This window comes from Ictalurus furcatus, chromosome 8 (assembly GCF_023375685.1).
Source record: "Ictalurus furcatus strain D&B chromosome 8, Billie_1.0, whole genome shotgun sequence".
NCBI lineage: Eukaryota > Metazoa > Chordata > Actinopteri > Siluriformes > Ictaluridae > Ictalurus > Ictalurus furcatus.
In genome coordinates, this window is record NC_071262.1 from 7,731,372 (window position 1) to 7,758,887 (window position 27,516).

Below are 27,516 nucleotides of genomic sequence, written 5' to 3' on the forward strand. Positions count from 1 at the left end.
TAGCCACTTCCAATTTTGTGAAGCTCAACAACCTTTTGCCGCACATCACAACTATATTCTTTGGTCTTACCCATTGTTATGAATGACTAAGGGAATTTGGCGTATGTGTTTCCTCATATTTATACCCCTGTGAAACAGGAAGTCATGGTTGAACAATTTCCTGTTCCTAGTCACCCACGTGTACTAAAAAAACTTAAAATATCAATGGGAATATACTTCTCATATGAATTCATAGAGGTGCCAATAATTGTTGCACACCTATATTTAACAAAGATTTTTTTTTTTTTGGATAAACCTGTGTTGTGTTAGCAATTGTTTGATATCCATGAGAGTAGAGTATTTTTGTGAATCTTTTGGTTAAATTATAAAGACCATTTTTCACAGCCTTCTTTGCTCATATATTTCTGAACGTGTTTCAGATAAAGCATATAACATGTTTTTCTTTAATGAATACAAATCTATAATCGTTAGCAAATTTCTGTGTTAGAAGAGGAATAAAACACTTCATGCTGTTATAGGAAAATACTTTAGGGTGGTAACAGTAACTCTGCTTTGTGATGGTATGCAACAATCCACTCCGTTATTGATATCTATTTTTACAACAGCATGCCCCCATGTGGTTTATTTGTTATAAATCTGTTTTATTTCTTGTACTGGGAACAAAATAGTGATTGTAATTAGAGATGCACCGATGTATCGGCTGATAATGGATATCGGCCGATATTTTAAAAACATCCGATGATCAGGGCCTATAGAACCTGTCAATCCAAATAGGCTGGGAAAACACATTGAATTTGTGCTGTGTGTGAAGACGTTGTCTCTTGTGTGGAATGACGACAAAACTGCAGTTTATAAGCTCTGCACTGCTAAAATTTTACACCGCATGCTGCAGCAGAGCAGAAGCAGTGCGTATTTTTTCTGGTGTGCATGTTAACCAGTGCTTTTACACCAGACACAGCAGCAGCGAAGCTGGATTTTCGGCATCGTGTCTAAATTTCTTTTTTGTCGAGCTGAATTAAAGGGCCAGTACACTGTTGAAAGATTTAAATTAGGATGAGTTGACAGAAAAAGTATATATTGTACAGAAAAATATATTTGTAGAGTAGTATATATCATATCCAGTTAATGCTAATATATAAAAAAGTTTATATTTTATGTTACCAGTTTGGTATTCAGTGATGGAAATGCTTTTGTTTGTGGTGAGTGAATGTGAGACTAACTGGAGGTTTTTTAGAATTCAGTCAATTAATTCTCTTAATATGAAATAATAACATTCAATAAGAAATCCTAATGAAATCTTCAGAATTTAGTTAATGTTAATTAGAGAAATGTGTTTTCTGTTTATGAGACCTGTTACTGTGAAACAACTTTTTGAAATGGAGGGAATAAAGTTTTTATTCGCATTTCTTTCAGAATTGTGGAATTAATAATTGTTAATTTAAAAGAAAGCATAAAAGGCAGAACTATCAGCTGAGAAATTTAGTATCGGTGCATCTCTAATTGTAATGTGAAGGTAAGATCGTCGTTGTTCTTGTACGTGTCAGCTGATAGTTAACTTTCTCTTTGGTAGCTACAGCCAGTGCAAAGCATGCAATTATGCATCCATCTGATATACAAATTTGTTGTGTATTTGGTATATTTCAAGTATTTTTCAAGTATTATAAATAGTCAGATGATGCTTGCGGTTATAAAATTGCCCAGGGTGTAAAAGTGCTCAGCTTAAACTGTTCTCTCCCACAAGATTTAATCTGCACTCTAACCTGGCTGCTTTTGTGGTATTTTTCTTTATTTATTTTTTGACAGAGATCCCTGAAGCTCTTTTATTCCTTTTTATAATGACTCAAACTACTTCAAGGAGACACAGTACACCCTCTGTTTTGCTTTCTTTCCTTGTCTTTACTGCTTTATTTTCTCCTGCAGTCTGTCACTGTGCACTGCCACAGTGGCGCTCTCAGTCCAATTTGTCCTGCATTCTTCAGTTTTGTTAAATGTCACCATGGTTTTCCACAAATTGCCAGTCTGCTCTGTGTGTGTGTATGCGTGGGTGTTCAGTTTGTATTTGCACCCTAACTGTGTGTATCAGCTGGCAGCAACCATTCAGTAGCCGAAGCACTGCTGATCTTCTTGGAGGCTCTGCCTGAGCCCGTGGTGTGTTATGAACTCTATCAACGCTGTCTCGAATGCTCACATGACACTCGTCTCTGTAAACAGGTACACAGACACTCTAGAAGAAGAGCTTTGAAATACATATTTAAAATTAACCTAACTGACTATAGTCCATGATGGTTAAAACAATACTGATTTATTTAAGATAAGCCACTTATGACGAATCATTTTTCAGCTTTTAAAGAGCTGAATTTGCAGCAAATTGGCAGTTATTAATGATATTGCACTATATGTATATGATGGCCTGGGAAACCCATTCTAATGGACGTTTTATGTTATATGAAGTTCTGAATGCTGTGGAAATGTTTCTCAACCAGAAATAATGTTATAGCATTTTAAAGTCTGTATACTGCCAGAAGCCAAAAAGGGGAGAAATTGCTTATAAAGATTCCATTCTGACTCCACTGAGAGACACCAACGCACTTAGTCTCTAAAATCAACTATCATTTATTTGTTTAATTTGAATTGAATTGAGTATGTAATAAATCAAATATATACATAAGAAATATTATCACTATCTTAATACAAGTCTTTATTTATAGCCTACAGCTGTCTAACCCTTCCAGCAGTCATTCCATGTTTATTATTAATAATAATAATAATAATAACAACAACAATAATAATATCCTTCAGTGAACTTTAAAAAAAAAGGCAAATAGCCTTTACAGTTTATAAAATTCCTTATGTTTACATTATAAAGTATATTTGGACTCCTCATTAACGTTAATAATCCTCATTAATGTAATAATGTTCTGTAACCTCTCTGTATTATGTGAGTTAGAATTATGTTAACCTTAGTTAAAGTATCATATAACAAGAGAAGGACTCACCCACCTCTTCATTTGTAATGTATGTTTCGTCATTTATGTAATCTTTAGAAAAACAACATAAGTGGCAGTTTATCAGAGATTATAAAGCTACAATGGAAAACTCGGATCACAAGACATCATCCATTTCCACTCTTTTCCTTTTTTTTATTTAAATTAACACCTCTACAGTGTAATTGACTGTGTGTGTTCATTGAGAATTTGGCAGCTGATATTTAGTTAGTCTGGGCTAGTTAGACAACTGAATCAACTGCAGAATTGAAATAACAACTTGATTAAAACATGGCATTCCCTGTGTGAGAAAAGCACACATAGCTAGATGGCTATTAAACACCTTTAAGCAGGCTGATAGTTTTGCAGCCATGTTTATTGCAGGCGAAAAGGCACAGGCAAGGTTTAGTCCCGATATATTTATGGTTTCTTAAATACAGGTACCCAAGTGTGAAAACCTCAGTTTGAGTCAAAACCTGGTTTGTCATTTTCTGGCTGTTGGCCAGAATTCAGCCACAGAGATATCTGACAAGTTTTCCCAGATTGCCAAACATGTGTGATGATGCGTCCCCTGTTCCGAACATTCCAAGCTTTCCAAACATTTCCATGTTTTATGGATGCCGTTTACTTATATTCTTATTAATGGATTTTCATTTGTTTGCTGCCTTTGATTTTTTTGTTTTTGTAATTTCGTAATACAAACCTATACATGCTTTCGGTTATTGTGGAAATGCTTGGCACGTTGTTCGTGATTCTAAATGATATCATGGCACTGTTGGCCTGAGTGGATAGAGTGGTTTAGTTTCTCTACTTCTTTGTGCTTGCCAAGTGAGCAAGTCGTAGATCTTGTATAGAGAATTAAGCAGTTAGCTATCCTCTAAGCTCCTCTTATGAAAAATGGGTAGTAGCTTAAAAAATGAGTGGATATCCAGTGTAAATAAATAATCTACTATATATGTACACATGATTATAATTGCAACCACACGCAACGTACTATTGACTGTATGGATATGGCCTCAGATTAGGTATGGATATAGAGTTGGAAAAGAGATATTTGGACTATATATCAAACATATGCATTGACTTGATTCTCTTAGTGTTTAAAAATGAAATAGAATAAAATAAAACTAATTGGCTATTCTCCCTGTTTTTTGTTGTTGTTTGTTTTACAGTTAATATCACAGCTCCCCAGAGCACACCGCAACGTGTTCCGTTACCTAATGGCCTTCTTGAAGGAGCTGCTGAAGCATGCGATCGACAACAACCTCACTGCCAACCTCATAGGTCAGTCAGTAATTCGCCCATCTGTGTATCCACACTAACTATTCAAAAATGTTTTTCATCTTCATTTCTGTTTCTCATTCTTCATTTCTTCTTCCAGCTACCCTCTTTGCAAGCCTTCTCATCAGGCCTCCACCAAAACTTTCAAGCAGACAGACCTCAAACGATAGGCAGAGGGCCAATGATTTCATCTTAGGCTTCCTAATGGGCAGTGATGAAGACTGAGGAGCTCCTCAGAGATCACGGGTCATAAACGCTCATCCAGGTGCAGGTGGTGCCCTAGTGATGGCAGAGAGTTTAAGTGCGTGTGTGTGTTTGTGCGCTCCTGTATACGAATTATCATTAGCACTATCATACCTATTTGGAAAAATGGCAGCATCTCTTTTGCACAAACGCTGCGATTGGCTTTAGTATTCTTTTTGTTTATTAGAGCATTCTCCATTGTTAAATGAAGCAGTTTCAGGTCGAACTGGTGTCGCTCTGAGAGTTCCGTATTATTTGGCCTCGAGGCCTTTATGAGGATTTATGTATGAACCCCTTTTTTTTTTTTTTTTTTTTTTTTTTTTTTTTTTTTTTTTTTTTTTAAAAGATGTTTCAATTTTATGCCAAAACCAAAAACTGTTATTTTTGTGTGTGTGTTTGTGTGTAACATGCATCAGAAGAGAGCTTGTACACTAAAATACAAATAGTAATGAAACTTTTGACGGATTTCAACAGTGTTGAGGCACCTTTCATTTTTTTGCTCCAATCCAGCTATCAGTGGACTGTGTGAGTTTACCATGTAACTAGTGAGAGACTAGTTCCTCTCAGTTTGCTATTAGTGGGTGGGGTTATATTATTCTTGAAAGGTGACTTTGACACTTGTTTGCCTTTTGAAGCAAGGCTTTCTGTGGCAGTGAACCTGAGTCACAGTGGTGTTTATCCGTTGTAGTGTAAACATTTATTTATATATTATATGTTCTTTTGCTATATCTGTCGTTTTCTCTACCAGTCAACACTGGGGATTTCTCAAAGCTCAGTCAGATTCCCTCTTCAGTCATATACATGGGAATTTTGTTTTAGACCCACCTGTCCCGGTTCATCATGTTTAATTGTCAGTGCCGCTTTAATGCTGTATTTCAGCATTTTCTGGACAGTGCTGCTAAAGTGCTATTAAACATTGTGACAGTGAGCGTGGATCTTCACACTGTGGTTCAGCAGAACACTACACTCCAGAGTGCTGTGGTGTATAGCTGTTGACAAATGTTCCGCATGTTTCTGATGGTTTATTCGAAATCCAGCTATGCGCTTTCTGGTTTTCAAAGTCATGTCTACTTGATGTCTTACCTGATGTAATTATGTACTCTTGTTAATTAATGGGTGTTTTCTGCATTGTCTTCACTTTTAACGCTGGTGCAAAATGTCTCTGCTTTTCTTCTGTTGATACTGTGTGTGCAGTAACCTAAACCATGCATAACAATCATTACTACATAACAATCATTAGGGGGAAGTTTCCTTTTTTCTTTTGTGCCCTAAATAGAAACGTTCACACCCTAATAGCTTTTAGGGGCATTGCTTGATCATTTACATATACTGTAGATATAGTTCACGAATCCATATAAGCTACTATCTTTATCAAGCCCTTTTTCTGTATTTCAGTCCATACTAAAAACCTGCATTTAGGTTTGTCATGAAATATTGTTTACAAATATAGCTCCTAATCATGCATACTGTTAGTGTCCTAACCAGAAGTTTACTGAATCAGTGCATAATTACGTTTTAAAGATGACGAGGAAATTAGGAGAACTTCTTTGACTTTACTTATATATACACACTTGGTGTAGTTTGGTTAGACATTGGGTTTGTCCTGTGCTGTCACATTTACAGATTACAGGTCAGAATTTATGCAACATTGCAAAGTCAGAGTATTCTGTCATTTCACATAAGTAGAAACCAACTTGAATAGTTAAACCTGTTCTCCCTTAATTTAACCATGCAAGACACTTGTGGTATGCCAGCTATGTTAAGAACAGGAAACTCGGCATTGAAAATACATCACTGATATTATCAAACTGATATTATTAGAGGTGAAACTTTGTCTTTTCACCCTACTTGTATCCACGGCTCAAATTTCCCTGAAGTCTTAAATGAATTTACTATAAAAGTCGAGTATCCGCTATTGCTGTCTTCAAAGGCTCTTATCATTACACTGTAAAAATTAGCATGGCCTAATGCAACTAGATTATCTGCTCTCACATTCAGCTACTTCAGACACAGACATGCTGATCTCTGCTATCTGACCAATTGTCCATGTCTGGCATTTTTATAAAACTGTGTCTGTGGGTAGATTTAGTCACTCACAACACTAGGCCTCTTCTTTTGTAACTTCCTCTAAAAACAGCAGTCATAAGTAGATTCCTGGAAAGGGCCCAGCACTCAGCTTCTGCTTTCCTCAAAAAATTCCTCAGATTTGCGTGCATTGAAGTCTCGGGAAGGAGACGCTCTAGTGCTCAGTGATCTGAGATTTTAGATGAAAAGTTCATTAGATGGAAGGCTGCTTGCTTCTATGATGTCTCCATTCATCTTCATCAAGCTCTCTGGGAAAATATACTTGGAGGTGTACTGCCTTGTATTGTCCCTTGTCTTGCATTCTGTTTCTGTTGTCATGCATTGGGTTCTGCACTGGTTTGTCTTGTAATTTTGGTACATATGCAACTGAACACTTGCACATCCTTCAGTTTTCTCCTCTTTTTTTGGTACTTTTAACTTATTTAATGGAAATAAAATACTGAAACTTAACTTTGTGGTTGCTGAAGTCATTTGAGTTTAGCCCATTGTTGTTATCTGTTTGCTGAGGAACGGGGATTACAGTTTTCATTTAAGTTGCTAGCAAAGTATAGCGTTAGGTTATGAATATGAGCTTCCTCCTGTGCTTTTGTTTTGTGTTTTATCATTAATGTATATAAACGTACCTTATGTATTACAGATGGCAATGGATTTCAACATTGTCGTCATCATAATATGTAGCTTCATATTGTATGTGTATCAGGTAAAATGTCTGGAAGAAGAGAATGAGTCTTTGGAGGCTCAGATTATTGTGATGGAAGAGAAATTAGCAGCCAAACCAATCCCCTCTAGATCCAACAGTCTCGACTGCCCTTCAGACTTCAGCCTGGAGGCCGTGGTTGAGAGACCACGCAGAGAGGTGGTATTTAAACATACCAGCACTAGACATACCAAATATTTGTCATTTACACATCAGATCAGCGGATATTCATGGTTTATGTACATAAAGTATGGGCCAGTAATACAACACATTATAGACAACTAAGATATTGTATCTTAACCTGTGCATTCATCTTCAGCTGTAGTCTACTTCAGTAGCATTTTAGGAAGCATTCACATAGTTATGAAACTAAGATATGTATATTTGTCCTTCACTGAAGTAGTAAATGCAGTCAGGCAGCATTCATTTCGAAACTATGCCTTATATGGTACTCTCTTCTCTATTACAGATGGCAATGGAGTTCAACAGTATTGCCATGGCCGGATTGTTTCTCCTGTGTGAAACATTTCGCTTCTGATACCATTCCTATAGTTAGTTTGTGAGAGAACCCTCATGTGTGTGTGACATTCTCAACCAAGCAGTGTATAAAGTCTCCAGGCTGAAGCAGTAGCCACCAATTTGCCCAGCTATTGTGTAGCTTTGGTGCAGCCATGGCCATGCTGAGAGTGTCCTCGTATCGCAAACTGTTTGAGGAGCAGCACCAGAGATCAGCTACATGGCTCAGTCAGCGCTGTGGAACCCAGATCCTCCCATCTTCCGCCAGGTCAGACTGATATGCCAGCTCTTTGGCATTATGGCATTTACTTTCAAGAGGAAAAGAATGGTGGCTTCAGTGATTTTTAAGGTTATATAAGTGTTATATATATTATATAAAGCAGGGTTGTGTTTTTTTTTTGTTTTTTTTTTTGTTACAGAGGTGGAAATCACAACCCACCATTACCAAAATTGTTAGATTTATTGTTGAATTCTTGTAGTTATTTACTGGTCATTCGAATGGAAAGGGTTTAATCCAGACCTCTATGACTAATAAATACATTTAAATAATGTTCATGAAATGAATTTATTCAGAGGGGGTCCTTGGACACAAGAACACGCTTAAGAACACTTTGAAAAATGATTAGTCACTTACAGTCAGTGGGAAATGAGGGGGGTTTTTAGTGATGTCAGTTTATTTGCATTATTGCATTAGAAATCAAGGAAGCCCTCTTGGTGTGTCTCTTTCCATTATTTTTCGCTGTGCTAAGAATAGTGAAACTTCAGTGTTTTTAGCAGTCCAGTTTCACTTCATCCACTCACTAGAATCGAGAGGAATGTTTAGTGCCATGTGAGGTATTTTTCGAGTATGAAACTATGACCTCACCCATTTGACTGATAAGCATACTTCACATTAGTCATGTCAGATGACTTTCCAATAGTAGCCATTTCCTTGCATGCGCTTTTTTGTTTGCCTGTGGTTTTAAGTCAAACGTCATGAGAAAGACGAAAGTCTGTTTGCTAGGGGTGGAGTTTCCATGATCGCCTCTCCTGAACCGGACTTCGCTGCAGCTCGGGCGTTAAACAGGGAGGGTCTGATGCGTTTCTCCCAGGAGCGCTCCATAATCGCCACCCTCAATGATCGCCTGGCGGTCCTTATCGACATGGTGAGACTGGGAGAGGCGGCACTTTGCGACCGGGTGCAGAATAACTGGGCACATATTAAATGCTTTACACATAGCACAACCTCCTTAGTCTTCTATTTGACACAAAAAGCTTATTATGCATTTGTGAAAGTAATATCTTCTTTGTAGTTGACCCAATTAACTTATTCCCATACCATTACTTTGATACTACTGATTACTATGATTGATTACCCAAGGAATTGATTAACCTGGGTCTCTGTCCATATTTTTCATATCACTATGGCAGATTATTTAATAAGTGTAGTGTTCGAAGACTTTGCTATAACGTTTGTAGCTTCACACTGTATGTGTATCAGGTACGATGTCTGGAAGAAGAGAATGAGTCTTTGGAGGCTCAGATTATTGAGCTGGAAGAGAGATTGGCAGCCAAACCAAGCCCCTCAAGCTCTGTCAGTCTCGACTGCCCTTCAGACTTCAGCCTGAAGGCCATAATTGAGAGACTGCGCAGAGAGAAGGTGTTTAAACATACCAGCACTGGACATACCAAATATTTGTCATTTACACATCAGATTAGTGGACATTCACAGTTTATGTAGGGCATGGTCCAGTAATACAACACACACATAATATTGCCTTTATAAACAATTCAAATATTGTCACAAACTGTGCATCACATTCAGTTACTTCAATAGCATTTTGGGAATCATTCACAAAGTCAGGAAACTAGCATGTGTATATTTGTCCTTCACTGATGTAATAAATGGGACCAGGCAACATAATGTAAAGAAACATGCTGACCTAATTAAGATCAAAGCTTGGCCTTATTTGGTATGCTGTTCTCTATTTTCCCCAGGATGAGATTTTGTGTCACAAAGAGGAGCTGACAAAAGACCTGCATCATATAAAAATAAAGTATGATGAGGTCGTGGAGCAACGGACTCGCCTCCAACTGGAGCGCAGGGATGTTGCCGTGGTAATGCCATAAAGGTCTATGGAGCTGAACAGGGCCCTTGCCATTATCTTTTCTTCATTTATTCTCCTTTTAAACAAAACTGTAACAGCACTAGCCCTTGCTTTGTCATAGGTACAGCACACAAATACTAACTTCCTGCGGGGATACCAAAAAAATAGAGCATGAACGCATACCAAATATTTCAATATCAAGATATTTCATGTGTATCAGGGTGTAGGTTTCCTCACATTTTGTACAGTTTTTCCTTTTTTATTTAATTTTTTAATTAAGTGAATTCATATAGGGTCATGATTCATCTCTTCCAGAACTATGTCACTTTTATTATGCATTTATAGTAACTATAACCCAAATGTACAGTTCAGAAGTTCAGACCAGGCATGCAAAATATAATCTAACGTAAAAATCTAAACAAATGTAGTATCTAATCATCTGTAGATCAGTTATTGGATGTCAGTCCAGTTTGTGGGAACAGCTTAAACAGGCCCTCTGTGATGCTGTGTTAAGTTTTCCAGTAGATGGCAGCCTCTACATCCTGATCAGTGTGTGATGACATCGCCCAGCCTCTGTGAAGAGAATAACTCTGTGTGTGTGAGAGAGAGAGAGAGAAAGAGAGAGGCCCAAAACGGCACAAATCTGTTCTAGAGAGCGTTGATTAGCAGTCCCATGCTGGCTCTGGGCTAGCGGCCATGCCGAAACACGAGCCGCTGTGTTCATCGAACATCTCATCACTCCACACGTCTCTTCTAATAAAAGAACAGATGTGGGAAAGCTGCTACAACCGTTTATAATTCATTCATGCAGGCTCTCATCTCTCACTGCCAGATGCTGTATGGTGTGCTTGGCTGGACTGAAATCTGAATGGAGAATGGCTGATGAAAAAAGCTGCTATAAAACACAGAAATAGAGTGTGAGAGACATGGTGGAGTCAAAGGGAAATGGGTCAAAACAGAGATGGCAGACTTTTGTGAAAATAGTTAAATCACTCTAAATGGTTGGTTGCTGCATACAGACCTGAGAAGCACAATATATCATGTTTAAAATTAGTTTTATGACAGTTATACTGAAAGTCCATATAGGCTGTCTATGTAATAGACATTATTTCAAAATAAAAAGAAGTGCCAGTTTTATATGAACGATCTCCCATTAGATGGTGTTAGCATTTACCTAAAATAACAGATTAAATACAACCACAGACAAGACAAGGTCATCACATGGAATTTAGCCTCTGACAGCTTAGGACTGGAGGAATAGTGTGTGCTCTGTCATCATAGTCCAAGCTTCCTGTGGTCCATCACCACTCTGGCACATTCATATGCAAATGCATTCATTCAGAGTAATTGAATTCTTCGCCAATTAATCAGGCACCCTGAGAAGCCCGGATGAGCTAAGTGAAATGGCACTGTCTCGCAAGGAACATGCCCCTGCCATACATTGCTGTGTGTGCAAGTGGTTGGAGAGGCAGTAACTCAACTTGAGCTTCACTCCCATTGCCACAAATGGTATGCCGAAACCACATGCTGCCACACTAAATAGTCTATGAAAATAGTTTCCTACATAGTGTACACAGAGACTACATTAGACACGGCTCACTATGTGGTAGGAGCACTATCAATTTAAATAGGAGGTCAAAATAGTATGCTACTAGGTGTAGATTGAGGCTAAATCATAATATATGCACTTTTTTTTAATTGAATTTTATTTTTTTTAAACATATTGTAACCATACTGTTTTTACACTGGCTGCGAAGAGCATAGTTTGGTAATATGTGCTGCCCCCTGCAGGAAGTGGACACAGTGACTGCTGACTGCTTGGCACTCAGAGAACAAGCGGCAATCTTTGAGGAGCAGTTAGCTGCCATGGAGCAACAGCATGAGCTGGTAAGACAACACTGAGCACAACTGTATCCTGAGAATTTCCATGCTGTGGTTCTTCATACATAGTTCTCTAATGGAATTGTCAGTTGAAGTAGTGTTGCTTTTATTGGTGGTCCATCTGTGTCAAACTAATTTTAGGTAACATGCCACATTACACTTAGTCCACTGTCAAGTGGGCCAGATCAAGAAAATCAGTTTACTAGACCAATAACACATCAAGAACTCCTTTTAAATGTGTTCCTTTTCAACATACACTCACTGGTCACTTTACCAGGAACCTGTACACCAGCTCATTTATGCAGTTATCCAATCAGCCAATCACGTGACAGAAGCACAATACATAAAATCATGCAGGTACATGTGAAGAGCTTCAGGTAATGTTCACATCAAACATCAGAATGGGGAAAATATGTGATCTCTGTGCATTTAACTGTGTTTGGGTCCAGATGGACTGGTTTGAGTATTTCAGAAACTGCTGATCTCCTGGGGCTTAAACACATAATGGTCTCTAGAGTTTACACAGAATGGTGTGAAAAACAAAAAAAAAAACATCCTGTGTTCAGAGGGTCTGCAGGCTGAGACGCCTTGTTGATGAGAGAGATAAGAAGAGAATGACCGGACTGGTCTGAGCTGACAGGAAGTCTATAGTAATTCAAATAAGCACTCTTGGTGTACTGTGTTTCTGCACTGTGGTGAGCAAGAAAGCATCTCAGGACACACAACACACCAAACCTTGAGGTGGATGACCTACACCAGCAGAAGACCACATCAGATTCCACTCCTGTCAACCAAGAACAAGAATCTGAAGCTATTACTGGCACAGCCTCACCCAAACTGGACAGTTGAAGACTGGAAAAATACCAGGTGATTCTTCTAATCTTCAATTGTCCAGTTTGGTTGAGCCTGTGCCCATGAACCTTGAGGTGGATGGGCTACAACACCTGAATCTGCATGATTTTGTGCATTGTGCTGCCATCACATGATTGGCTGATTAGATAACTGCATGAATGTACAGGTGTTCCTAATAAAGTGGACAGTGAGTGTATATCTTAAAGGTACATTCAGAAAATGGACAAATTGATTGCACATATATCCCCTACAGAACAGATGAACAGAGTTCTCATCATTACCAAGAAAACTTTTCAAACTATGGCTTTACCATAGTCATGCACAAGTATTCACCCCCTTTCATTTTTTCACATTTCTACAGTGTTACATGTCAAAAATGGTCTCAGCAACAAACCTCAAAATATTACAAGTAAAATTTGTGATTCTAAGAATATGGAAATTATCGTTTCTAAAAAGTAGATGATGATCATTTTGTGTAATTTACATACATTACGCATTGTATGTTGTTTAAACTGGTAAGAAATAGGCGAGTCAAGGCATAGTCAGATCTTACATGGTATTTTAGCGTATAGTGTATGCAAGACAGCGCATTAGACACACATATTTAGTGATGCTGAGAGAAAGGGTGCTGTGGTAAGTACCCACTCTCATCAACTGTTAGTACACTCCATTAAACTTTGACATGGCAGGGAGTGAGGGAGAGGCAAATAACAGCCAAGACCTGGCTATAGAGAGTTAGATGTCACAAATGATGGAGCTTTGGCCCAGATAACAGCAAAGGCTTTGAAAGAAGCTTTCTGTCTGTATTGTCTCTGTCCTTGCTTTTCTTTCTTGTTCTTTTTATCTGAGCCTTGCTTTTTTAAAAATACATTTTCCTATGCAAACCATATTCTCTCAATCTCTCTGTACCCCTCTCATCTGTTCTTCTCTTCCCACTGCACTTCCTCCAGGAGGTGATAGACCACCAAATCCCTCATATCAGGCATGGGAGCTAGGGACAAAGGGATGCTAGAGGCATAGAAAACTTAATCATTATGTATTTTCCTTTAGTTATCTCATGTTTAACACACTTCCTCATAGCCATGCTTGCAGTCCATGGGCTCATCTGGAGTATTAAATAAGGACAGGCATCTCCTTCTATTTTTATGATGGCTACTTTTAACAGGGTAGTCAAAGCAAGTCGTATTCTCCTGGTAACTCTGCTGAAGTTATTATTATTATTATTATTATTATTATTATTATTATTATATTGTTCAAGGACAATTAATGAACATTGGCATCTAAGAGTTTAGAAGAGCATGAACTGTAACATGATGAGAGAAATGTAACCTCTTAATGGTGTGCTGGTCCACAGAGGATCGAGAGTCTGTGTGAGCCTACGGCTGAAGATCGGGATGATCCAACTGTGTCTCTGCAATTCCCCACCATCGACCTCACTCCAGCCATCACGGTTATCAAGGACTACTACTGCCAGCTGGCTGAAAGCCTAAAGGTACATTATGGATATATTTAGAGTCTGTTCTACCCTGACACTAAAGCTTTCAAACATGCAGTTGTGTTGACATGGTCACTTCACACAGGCTAGGAAAGATTTATTTTATGCTAAAACCAACAACAATACACTTTTTGCATGGTGTAGCCTTCATGTCTTCTTTCAACTGTCTGTTCAAGGCCTAAAGCTCATTGTCATTGAAGTCAATTATGTAATTGTAACTAGTCTCACTATTTAATATATGATATTTCCCATCTACCTGAGCATCTCCTCAATATAAATAAGTGGGACAGATGATCTTTTGGGTGAAAACAATCCAACCTCTCTCTCTCTCTCTCCTCTCTTTCGCTCTCGCTCTCATTCTCTCACTCTCTTCTCTCTCTTGCGCTCTCTCTCTCTCTCGCTCTCTCACTTTCTTTCTCTCTCGCACTCTCTCTCTCCCCTCTCGCTCTCAATCTCCTCTCTTGCTCTCTCACTCTCCTCTCTTGCTGTCTCTCTCTTTCTTTCTCTCACTCTTTCTCTCTCCTGCTCTCATTTCTCTTCTCACTGGGCAAACCTGAGCTTTCACGTGTCTCAGTGGGACCACCATCTGTGTTTTCTGTCTCAATTTCCCCACTGTAGAGAAGCCCTGTCCGATACGTTTCTTTTCCAGCACAGACTATTATTGTGTGTTCAGTGACTTATGAGAAGAGAGTTTTCTTCCGAGGTCATCCTCTAGCACCATTCCCCTTTGACCCTGCCTGCCCCTAGAATGGTGGCTCTACACTGGGTCATGGCCAGTAATCAGTGTCCTGGCCTCCTTCCCAGGCTCCTTGGCAGTTTGGTAAGAGGTAAGAGAACTGTTGCACTGGGAGGTTGGCTTCAGGAGTCTCTAGAGAGCCTTCAGTGTTTGTGAATGTGTGTGTATTGGAGAGATTTTCAAAGACATGAGAGAGTGGGTTTTCCTTTCTAGACAGCTATGTTAAACTCTACAGTTGTTTTCTCTATGTCCCTGTTCTTCCTTTGTAATTTTTGTCTACTTTTCTCTTGCCCTGTGGCACCTGGATCCAGGGCCCATCTTTGAGTCTGGGCCTCATTACCGCTCCAAAGGGGCCAATTGTCTCAGTCACAATTGATAGTGATTGGGTCTTGGACTAATCATAATTACCAGCTGATTTTGGCTCATCATGCTAGCTTACGTGATGGCCCCTCATTTGCTTTTCTTTCACTCTTATTTATGCCTGCGTTAATTGGGAACAAGTATGAGGTAATGTAAGTGGGGATTAATCGGCCATGCTTACCGCCTACTCCCTGTATATGCCAGAGTCATTTTGTGCAGCAAGGTGATCTGAGTGATTGGACATGACTGATGCAGTATGCTTTTCTTGTGTTAATAGTTTGAGTCCGGGGCTGTTGCGATTGCCAGAGGAGAAGAGAAGGGGAGGAACTTGGAAAAACATACTGGAGGGAAGGTTAAGGATTATTCTGAGGTGATGGATGTGAAAGGTCTGAAGGAGCTGGTGAGTGACACTTCCTCAGTGCTGCACTTGAGCCCCCAACCTGCTGTTCTAACAGACTGATCCATCCACTGTTTCCTTTTTTTAATTCTGAACATTTTGATCCACTGTGATTTCAAGTGATCCAAATTATTTCAAGCCCATGGTGGCTCTTGCCAGTTTAAGCCCTTCAATGCTTCTTCTCTAACGATCCAAACAAGTACTTAGGAGTCATGAGAGGTCAGAAGGCACGCCAGGGAAAAAAGCGTGAGTGTTCCTGTGACCCAAAGTGTTTACACTGAGTGATAACACTGGGAGATGTGAGTGCTACAGCATCTCCATACCAGTGTTTATCTGTCTTCTGAAGTTATCACATTTCGCAGTCTGCCAGGCAGCTCTTCCCCCGTTATACTTTATAAACTTCAACACATTCCAGCTGGGTCTCAGGAGAAAGCAGCAGTACTAATAAGGCCCAGTAGTAATAACACCTCACCTGTCAACTGTCAATTCTCAGTCAAGATTTTATTTATGTTTTATTTGTAAATATCTGTTTATGAAGACACACTTATAGCACATTAGTCATTAGTAAAAATAATAAAGAAGGATTCGTTATAGAGAGAGATGCATGAGAAGCATCTTGAACTTGAGCATAGTATGATTAAGAACCATTCATTGCTCTCAGTTTACATTTTAGAGGACGGGGAAATGATCAGTTGGTCGCAGCTGACACCTTTTCATTTGCAATAACAAACAAAGTGGTTTGGTCCTAATTATGTTGGTTGTAGTCATAGCCCACTCTGAAAATAAACAGAAAATAAACCACTCTGCCTGCTTTCATAACACCATGTGCTCTTCCTTAATCTGCTGCATGCAGATCGACATTGATGGACAGCCTGCCTCGCCCTGTTCCACTTGCTCCCCTCCACTTCTCTTTTTCTCCCGCAATCACTCTTTTTATTTCTCTCGGTTTCTACCCTGTCTTTCAATTGTGTTTTCATATCCACCTTGAACCTCTGTCTAGATTTTGGTTCCTATTTCTCAGTTTTGTTTTTCCCTGTCTCTGTCTGTCTCTCTCATCTTGTGGTCAGTTTCCTAATTCCTAGTGAACTGACCAACTCCTAAGAACCTAAACAAACTGCTTATGGTGAAATTAGGTCCCCCTGCTCTGCCTGGGCTTTGGGTAATGAGGGAGGCATCACTGATGTCTTCCATCGACAAAGGACACCAATCTCCTCACCAATCAATCTCGAAGCAAAGCAGCGACCACCTCTGTCGCGTGGCTCATCAGCAGTTAATAAGGCTGCTTGGAGGCTCCTGTGATCTACCTCAAAGAGAAACAGAGCCAGCTTTTTCCATCCATCTCTGCCAGCTGACTATTTAGCTTACCTGATTACAGTAATTATTCACAGCATTAGACTGCCCTGAGGTGGGCCATATAGCTCTCTGCATTCTGTTTGTTGTAAGGAACAAAAGCAACCTGACATTCTGACAGCCTTCATATGCACATGTATACCATGTAATGGCAGCCTGGACATTTCATGTTGATAGACAAACTTTCAAAACAAAACATGTCAACACTCTTTATCGAGTCAGACTCTTGTGTGTTAATATATACGCTACACTGCAAGTATAACCATTTTGACCATATATGATCCTAGATTGTTAAGCTGCAAAAGGAGCTCGCTGAGCTGGAGGCATGTGGTGAGGAACTGGGGGCAGAGATTGAAGCAAAAAAACAGGCTCATTTGCTGGAGATAGAGGAGCTGGAAGTAAAACACTGAATATTATACTGAAAAATTCCATACAGCAGAGCTGTAGGAGGGCATGACCCCATTTCACTAACACAGTCTGTGTGTTTAGAACTGCATCTGCCGGCTGGAGAAAGAGGAGGCTGACTTACAAGCACAGATGAAGGAACAGATGGGAGACTACGAGGAACTGCTCAATGAGAAGATGGCACTGGACATAGAAATTGAAGCCTATAGGTAAGATTAAGACCAATACTAATGTAAATGTGAGGCTTAATTAGGTAGTGTAGGCTTAGTTAAGTCCTTACAGAGAAGCTTGTCAGCTTAAAATATAGCAATCCTCAATGCAGAAATACACGCTGTTATTAAATACAATGGGGGAAATAAGTATTGAACACGTCAACATTTTTTTTCAGTAAATATATTTCCAATGAGGCTATTCACATGAAATTTTCACAAGACTTTGATATTAACTCAAGAAATCCACACATATAAAGAAATCCATACATTAAAGTCCATAAATGAAGTTATGTGTAATAGAGAGTAATGACACAGGAAAAAAGTATTGAACACGCTAACTGAAATTTATTTAATACTTAGTGGAGAAGCCTTTGTTTGTAATGACGGCTTCAAGACTCTTCCTGTATGAAGAAATTAATCGGCCGCAGTATTCAGGTGTGATTTTGGCCCATTCTTCTAAACATATGGTCTTTAAATCTTGTTCAATTGGATTCAAGTCAGGTGATTGACTGGGCCATTCTAACACCTTAATTTTTTTTTCTCTGAAATCAATTGAGAGTTTCCTTTGCTGTATGCTTTGGATTGTTGTCCTGCTGGAAGGTCCACCCACATCTCATCATCATCATCCTGGTGGATGGCAGCAGATTCTTCTCAAGAATCTCCTGGTAAAGGGCTCCATTCATCGTTCCTTCAATTATATGAAGTCTGCCAGTACCATGCGATGAAAAACAGCCCCACACCATGATGCTTCCACCTCCAAACGTCACTGTTGGTATAGTGTTTTTAGGGTGATGTGCAGTGCTATTTCTTCATGGTGTGTAGTATGACAGCCAAAAAGTTAAATTTTGCTCTCGTCTGACCAGACTACACTCTCCCAGTATTTCATAGGCTTGTCCAAATGAGTTGTAGCAAACGTTAAACAAGGTTCGACATGCCTTTTCTTTAGTAATGGAGACTTGCGGGGTGAGCGTGAGCAGTGGAGTGCATTGCCTTTTGTTTTCTCTGTGACGATGGTACCTGCTGCCTCCTTGTGTTTCTGGAGCTCTTTCCGAGTGCTCCTTGGCTCTTGGGCTTCTCCTCTGACTATTCTTCTGACTCCCTGGTCAGAAATCTTGCGAGGAGCTCCTGTGCGTGGCTGGTTGATGACTGCATGATGATGCTTCCACTTGTGGGTAATGGCCCCAATGGTGCTTACTGGAAGATTCAGAAGTTTTGAAATACGTCTGTATCCGATTCCATCAATATGTTTTGCAACAATAAGGTTGCGAAGGTCTTGGGAGAGCTCTTTTCTTTTACCCATCATGAGATGTTTCTTGTGTGACACCTTGGTAATGAAAAGACAATTTTTATAGACCATCAGTTTACTAACCCAGCTGATATTAATTTGCACAGATAATATATACAATATAATTACTTACGGATTTCAGCTGGTTCCTTGCCTTACCTTGCCAGGGAGAACTGCTTTTACTTAGCATGTTCAATACTTTTTTCCTGTGTCATTCCACTTTATTACACAACTTTATTTACGGACTTTAATGTTGTGAATTCTTTATATTTTCGAATTTCTTGAGTTAATACTGATGTCTGGTGAAAATTTCATGTGAATAACCTCATTGGAAATATATTTACTGAACAAAAAATTGATGGGTTCAACTTATTTCCACTGCAGTATGAGGGAACTTCCAGTTCCTACTGTGCTTTAATTTGAGTCCCAGTAGAGAGAGAGAGAATAGCAAAGATGAGGTCATTGTGTGGCATCACACCTGAATGAACCCTTGATTAGATGAAGACATTACTAAGAATAGCAGCTTCATTTACAAGAAAAAACTTGGCTGCAGGAAATGCATCCGTCTGCAGTCGTAGAAACCATGATGCCATTTCCTGTATCCTTTAAGGCGCATGCTTCCACTGCATTGTTAATTGTCACCTGTTGGTATGCACTGTGACGCATGTGGTCCTTCTCTCCATTTGCACACAATAGCTTATTAAAATAGGCGGGAGGCAAACTTGGCGTTGTCTGATAGTGTCACAGCTGCCTGCAACCCGCAAAAGTAGCTTTGCTCTCAGGTTCACTGCATGAGTGCTGTACACCTGAATACTCCAAAGTCTCACCAGGCTGACTTTATTCTTTATTCTCTTTTAGCTAACTGCTGTTCTGTTGTCCAGAAATAAATACATCAATAAGAGTTGAACCCTTAGTGTATTTATTTTTACCCTTTCTGTATTTTAAAGTCCTGTCAGGCCTAAACTCTGATGCTGCTCTTCCCAGTTTATATTAATATCCTAAAAGCTGTTTATCCAAAAGCATATCTACATGTCTGGCTAGCCCTTCACAGAGTTACAGTTTTGAATTAGCTTTATTTACAGATATTACACACTGTATACAATGCACAAGTTACATTAGAAAGGGGATTTGAGCTCACTAGTAATTCATGACATTCAGTATGGATTTGAGTGAGCAAAAGGATGATCAAATGTAGCCTGGGACTGGAGGCAGTGTTTTAAAACCTTGGTCAGCATTGGTCAGCCATGGATAGCTCTTTGTCTTGGGGCTCTTGTGAAAGAACTGCAGTGTTACTTGTATTTTTTTTTCTTATACCTTTGTCCTAGGGCTTTGGTGGCGGTAGAGGAGCAGAGACTGTGCTACCCGTGAAACAGAGAGGCCCAGAAACATATGATATCTTTATCATATTGCTGCTGAACTAATACACACTTACACAGTTGCACGTATAAAAGGTGTCTGTATCTTGTATCTACTCTCATCTAATCTCATCATATAATCAAGTATACATACGGAGTAGGTGTATTTTAAAGGTAAACCATTTCTCAATGGCTTATCATGAAACTTGCATGATACTCCTGGATATGGATATAATCATTTTTAATGTTGCAAGACCTGGCTCTTGAAGGGTGCTACACATTGTTTTGCTGGACCTTTGTGTGTTTTTACAAATAACTATATTTGATACTGTTTTCTTAATCTTAGCACTCAAAAGAACCCTCAAGAATGTGCCTCTATATATATATATATATATATATATATAATCAGTTTTAAAGTGTCTAATAATAAATGGCAATAAAGACGCAACTTCATAGGTTTAACAGCAATCTGAAAATGTTGTAATAATTATTAATTCCTCAACCAAACTCAAGAAATGTTTGTATGAAGAATGTGTTGATATTAATCTACTGTAATAGCTGCACATAAAGGAATAAAGAGCTCTAGGGCAGAAATTGGGCTTACTTGCAAAATATTGCTCGTACTACGAGGATTGCAGTTTGCAACTATATTTAGGGGTCCAAGCCTTACTTGGGAACTTGTTCATCAACATCATCTTCTTCTTAATAATAATAATAATAATAATAATAATAAAAATAATAATAACGACAACGACGTAGCCTTGCTGTGCATATTCTGTCAGCCTCCTACTACCCTGTTTATCATTGGAAAAGGACTGCTATAGGGTCACTGCTGATCATATGTTCTTTGGGTGGTGGATCATCAGCTACAATTGTATGGCTACAAAGTGAACCTTTGTGTTAGGGTTGCCTAAAAATTAAAATCTCAGCATGCATCTGCAATGAAGTGAGTCATAGTCAAAAAAGACCATCAGACACAAATATCTGAGCAAATACAGACCTACACCAAAAAGATGAAAGGCATCTTTCAGACCACTGACAATACTCATAGCAATCAGTGGCTGTTAACCACAATTTGTGAAAAAAAGGGAAATGTCTGAGCTTTGCTATGTGGGTGTAGTGATGGAAATATCCATGTATAGATTTAAAGTCTCAGACACGACATCTCCCAAAACAGACATATAAACACACGACAACGTATGGTTATGTTTGTGTCAGTCACCTCCTGAATTCTCACCTGACACTGATCAATTACATCCTCTTAAACCTTTGGCCTATTCTGCACTGTCCGAGTGCTATTGAGCTTTTTTGCCGGAGGTGTAACTTAATAAGCTTGTCAAATTCTATGACTAAATCTTTTGCTCACTCTAATTAATTCATGTTTTCCACCTTTCTCCAATTTTGCTGACCACCCGAGAAATCTCATAAATGTCCTCCCTTTAACCCGTCTTCATTTATGCCCTCCATACTTTACTCATTTGTCTTCAAACTTACCTTTGCATGTAAGCACCCTGTGCTACGAGATAACAATATCACGGTTGTGTTAGCTCGGCAAAATGTTACTAATAATGGGTCAGATAAGATTACAGCTACTGGTGAACTGCTTGAATTTAAGATTATCGTTACTGACCTACTCAGGCAAGCTGACTACTTTAATTGTGTGGATATGAAACATGACAGACATGGGACGAAGCCACTCTGTCTTTGGGGCCCTTGTTTTTGCTGCTGAGGCACTCCATCATTCTTAGTGCTTCAGGGCACCAGATCTCTATGACTTACTCCCCCAACCACCTTTGTCGCAAACACACACGCACACACATGTGCCTTCTGGGACCTTCTGGTGAAGTATGGCACATTCAGCATGGCCCCCTGGGCAAGTGGGCAGTTCCTGGCCTTCATGGGGTTCAGTGGAGGAGGAGAGCAAGCAAAAGGTTGACTGTGGAACTTTGGTAAGATTTATGTTAGTTTGATTGTGTGTTTTTCTGTCACCCACAGGTTGTTCTCTCTATGCTGACGTCTTTGTCTGCATTAACATGCTGTATTTATAATTATCACCTAATATGTTCGCTGCCTGCTAAAGCACAAATTAGATTTGATAAAAATGTTTGTACACTTAATCATATTTCCATTTTTATTATGTCAGTTTTGGCTTAGTGGAAAACAAGTGTGTATCTGCGCTGAGATGGCCTCATTAAAATGGAAATGATTGCTGTTTGGCGCAGCACTCCAAAACACCGATTTATTGGCCTGATTGTTGATTAAAGACTTGCTGCTGGTGGTTTGGGGATTCATGAAGCCTTACCACTTGCCCCCACTACACCAATATGATAGCTGTTAGCCCTTAGAGCCCAGCAGCACCTTTAAGAGGTTTGAGGTCATTCCTCCCTTTAGACCCAAATCTTGAGTATGCAGTCATGAGGTCGGTCATCAAAGTAGCTCTGGGTCAGTGGTCACTGAGGGGTCTGGCCTTTTAATCCCAATACCCGTCATGAGGATAGAGTATGAGAGAAGACAGAGTGGGAGCACCATCCTTGATTTAAAAAAAAAAAAAAGGCTTTCCTCACAGTTTGTCATCGGAACTTATATACATTTCTTTAGATTTTCAGAAAGTAAATGTATAACTGGGCTTTGTGAAGTGTCTATAAACATAACTATATGTGTAGGTTTATGCTCATTTTTTTATATGCTGATCTTAGCAAGGTAACACATCTGATACTACATGTGGGACCACAGTGCTTGCCTGCATGAAGAGCAGACATTGCTTATGCCTGCTGATATTTGATCTAAGTAAAACAGGCCCTATCAGTCAACACCTCTTCTGCCTCGGACATGAAGAATTGAATTAGAGAATGGTGGTGGTGCTGACCTGAGCAGCTTGTATAACTCAATTCAACTCTCATCTCCTGATAGGTGTACTGAACCAGGTTTATAACAGCCTGATGGCTATGCAAACAAACAATGTCCTGCTGAAAGAGAGAAATTTTCAATTCAATACAGGTTCTAAGAAGTATGCAATGAATTAGATATTTATACTGTAAATAAACAGGGAGGGACAGAATGGTGATTAAGGAGAAAAGTAAAGACTGAAAATATACAAAATGGAAAGACTATTGAGAAGTATTTCCCTAACAACAGAACAATAATAAATTATGGGAACTTCTCTGTCTGTCTGGCATGGCTGAGGTTCAAGGAGGAAAGCCTCTCTATCTCTCCTTCTCTCTTGAGTTGCTCTTCCTGCTATTCTTAGAGCCACTGGGAAAGAGATCCCTGAGTAAACATTCTTTCTCTACATAGGAAGAGTTATACTGCTGCGTATTCCCTTGTCTACAGTGTTTGTCTTGATGAGGTGATTGGGTGTTTTAAATGTTTTCTAATGGCAGTTGTTCCATTTACGATGAGACTGCTGACCGCTAGATGACTCTTAAGTTCTTCCACCACATGAATGAATGGGAGGCACTGTGGAACATTTTATCTGGAGGTCTGAAGCAGTTGTGCGTAGACTATACAAATGAGTTTTTCAAAAAGGATCAAGGATACAGTATATAATATTTAATATATCACTGGCATAAATGGTTTGCTCAGATTGTCCATTTCAGAGCCTCCTAATATTTTAGGCCACTTGTGGTGCATTTGTTTATATTTGGCAGATTTCTTCATTGTTAGTCCTGGGAAAAAATAGTAAGGGTTATGATTTCTTCTAATGTGTAATTAAGCTGCATCACATGGTGAACTTGATGGAAAATGAGGAATGTCTTGGCACAGTCCCACTTGTGAATTGGCAGCAGTTCCATTTTGTAGAGGCATTCATTCACTCCGTAAGATTAGTTTTGTTTTGCCAGTTTGTCTGCAAATTATGACACGTACTTATACAGTAACATTTACAGTGCAATTCATAAAAATGAGTAAAAATTTATATCATAAAAACAATAATATGAAAAAATAACACGTTAACTGTTTTTGCGTCCTCCTTTTTTTTTTCTAAAAAAAAAAAAAAAAATTACAACAAAAAACTGGGTTCAATATTAGCAGCTGCCTTACAGTGAATATTTTCTGACACCTACCCTGGAGAGAATAACATCACTGAGTCTCTTCTGCAGGTCGGAGACATGTATAGAGGGATCTTAGTCCACTCCTTCATGCATGATATTTTAAGTTCCTTCATATTCACAGGTTTGTGCATGTGAATTTCCCTCTTCAGTTGATTTGGAAGCATGTTTGTCTCATATATTTTGTTGAAAGCTCTATCTATAGCCAAGTCTGAAACTTCTGGCACAGGCAATCAGTTTTTGGGCTGAAATGTCCTGATATATTTGAATGTGACTAGCAATTTCATGATTTAAAAGTGTGAACACTCTTTTCAGTATTTTGTCTCTGTCCAATAGTATAGATGGTTCTGGCTTTTGAATGTGCAGGTCTGTTTGCCCTCAGCACTGACAGGATTCCCTGGTAAACAGGAGGCTCTGTTTTAGCTTTAGGGGAGTGATGGTATCAGTTGTGGCAGCCACTCTGGGTATGTGTTGGTACCCGTCTAAACTTATTGATGAAAGTGTCTGTTATCTTGCATAAGGCACCTACTGTAAAGAGATTATTGTACATTATATGTCCCCCATTATCTGCCTAAAGCTATGGGATGACTTTGCAGAGAACACCAACAGCATGTGGAGCTTAGAGATATTAGCCCCTGATAAAAGGATGCTTATCCCCAAGCTTAGAAGTTTTATTGTAATACCATCCATATGCTTTGTATCAACTCAAATGTTTTCCCCTTGCTTCATGGATTGTAATTCTGAGTCTTAAGTAACCATTAAATGTTCATTATGGTATTGATTTTATTCATTCACTGACTCATCTAACTGGAAGTTCACTACAAGACACTCTCAAGCCTCTGTTTCTAGACAAAACAGTTCTTACATCAATCTCAGGCAACATCTGCTGCCAATTTGGCAAATATTCCCACAGTCTATTCACAGGGGTTCTGGGGTCTGCCTGTCAGGAAGAAAGAGAGAGAAGCAGAGAGGCAGACCTTTCCGAATCCAGAGACTGATAAATGAGGGGTTAAAACAGACCTCGTTGGTAAATAGGCATTTCTGAGCACTACTTATTTGAAGGGCTAATAATGATGCTGACACTATCAGCCCTCACGGAGACTCAGTTAGAGAGGCCATAGCTGAAGATGAGCCATGGTTCTCCAGAACAGCAAATCGAAATTTATTCAATTATTCAACCAAATGTAGAGAGGCTTTGAGCCAAACCAGAAGCAGTTACTGCATAAAATAAAGACAAATGTGGTGCAGAAGTGCCAACTGTGCCTTTTTAAGAAAAGTACCTATCGCTGAGGTTTTGCCAAAACTAAACAGCACTGCAAAAGTGTACGTTCTGCATACAGCATAGCCAAGCTCTTCAGTGGTACTGCAACAAAGGGGGGAATTTTTAATGACCGTGAATGGTTTGAATGTAAACATTGTTTTACCACTGAAAGGATCACAGGCTTGATGCATTGTATGGTTAATGGGACTTGCTCATATATATGAAATTATAAAGTATAAAAGTCTAGTTTATAAAGAAATATCTGCTAAGAGACATGTGCAGTGATGTGTGGTGTTTCTTCTTATGATGATGATGATGATTATTATATTGTCTAATACTTTAATCTGTTTCATTTTTATATATATATATATATATATATATATATATATATATATATATATATATATATTTATGATATATGTTTATATAAGTATGGGATGCATATCCTGTGAGTGGCAGTGTATTTGGCATATCTGTTGCTGGATCTATCCACATTTAGGCTGTAAGAGAGGCACCTGACAGCAATATAGAGAGACTGTGTGTTACAGGCTGAAAGAGGAAAGAGTTTCAGCCAGAGAATGGTGCTGATCAGTTAACACTTCCTCAGCCTTTCTCCAAACGACATCCTTTGCCATGGCAACTGCATAAACATCAGACTCTCTCTCCCAGGGTGAATCTGCAGGGAATTTCTGAAGGTGCAATTTATGAAGCATCAGCTAGGGATTATGCTTCTGTGCAGCAGAACCAGACTGCAGAGATTTTCAGAGCCCCAAGGAAGCTGAAACAGTGATTGCTTTCTATATAGGTTAATATTGGTCTTGTGGGCACACAGTATGCATGAATATTTGGTGACGTTTTAATGTCTATACATATTCACGAGAATTTCTCCTCTTATGATGTAAAGATGGTGATGCTAACCTTATCACTCATCAAAGCTTTTTTTCAAAACTAACCACTTAAATGGCTTCATTGAGTTTGAACATTCTTGCAAGTGAAAGCTTAAATAGTCTGCAATAGCCTGACACTTGAATTCGGGAAACTGATTGGTCATTTTTAGCAAAATGTGTTCCAAAATTTTTACTTATATATATATATATATATGTGTGTGTGTGTGTGTGTGTGTATGTGTGTGTGTGTATATATATATATATATATATATATATATATATATATATATATATATATATATATATATATATATATATATATATACACACACACATATACATATATATATATATATATATATATATATATATATACACATATACATATATACACAGTGAGGGAAAGAAGTATTTGATCCCCTGCTGATTTTGTACGTTTGCCCACTGACAAAGAAATGATCAGTCTATAATTTTAATGGTAGATTTATTTGAACAGTGAAAGACAGAATAACAACAAGAAAATCCAGAAAAACGCATGTCAAAAATGTTATAAATTGATTTGCATTTTAATGAGGGTAATAAGTATTTGACCCCCTCTCAATCAGAAAGATTTCTGGCTCCCAGGTGTCTTTTATACAGGTAACGAGCTGCGATTAGGAGCACACTCTTAAAGGGAGTTCTCCTAATCTCAGCTTGTTACCTGTATAAAAGACACCTGTCCACAGAAGCAATCAATCAATCAGATTCCAAACTCTCCACCAAGGCCAAGACCAAAGAGCTCTCCAAGGATGTCAGGGACAAGATTGTAGACCTAGACAAGTCTGGAATGGGCTACAAGACCATTGCCAAGCAGCTTGGTGAGAAGGTGACAAAAGTTGGTGCGATTATTCGCAAATGGAAGAAACACAAAAGAACTGTCAATCTCCCTCGGCCTGGGGCTCCATGCAAGATCTCAACTTGTGGAGTTGCAACAATCATGAGAACAGTGAGGAATCAGCCCAGAACTACACAGGAGGATCTTGTCAATGATCTCAAGGCAGCTGGGACCATAGTCACCAAGAAAACAATTGGTAACACATTACGCTGTGAAGGACTGAAATC

At 38.9% G+C, this 27,516-nt stretch overlaps 2 protein-coding genes across 4 annotated transcripts in view; both read left to right on the forward strand.

The window, feature by feature from the left end:
• Nucleotides 1–7,043, forward strand: part of ocrl (OCRL inositol polyphosphate-5-phosphatase) — a 35,624-nt gene extending 28,581 nt beyond the window's left edge. For all 3 annotated transcript variants that reach the window (XM_053630482.1, XM_053630484.1, XM_053630483.1), the window contains 3 exons: nt 2,084–2,211; nt 4,157–4,268; nt 4,366–7,043. In XM_053630482.1, the coding sequence (XP_053486457.1) occupies nt 2,084–2,211; nt 4,157–4,268; nt 4,366–4,490 (365 nt within the window). In that variant the 3' untranslated portion in view covers nt 4,491–7,043. The remainder of the gene's footprint in view (nt 1–2,083; nt 2,212–4,156; nt 4,269–4,365) is intronic.
• Nucleotides 7,044–7,162: 119 nt separating this feature from the next.
• Nucleotides 7,163–21,461, forward strand: vimr2 (vimentin-related 2). Its single transcript, XM_053630485.1, has 10 exons — nt 7,163–8,074; nt 8,810–8,951; nt 9,287–9,445; nt 9,784–9,903; nt 11,685–11,780; nt 13,981–14,118; nt 15,495–15,617; nt 17,252–17,362; nt 17,454–17,578; nt 20,192–21,461. The coding sequence occupies exons 1-10, from the start codon at nt 7,962–7,964 to the stop codon at nt 20,232–20,234; spliced, it is 1,170 nt and encodes a 389-aa protein (XP_053486460.1). The 5' UTR covers nt 7,163–7,961; the 3' UTR covers nt 20,235–21,461.
• Nucleotides 21,462–27,516: the final 6,055 nt, after the last annotated feature.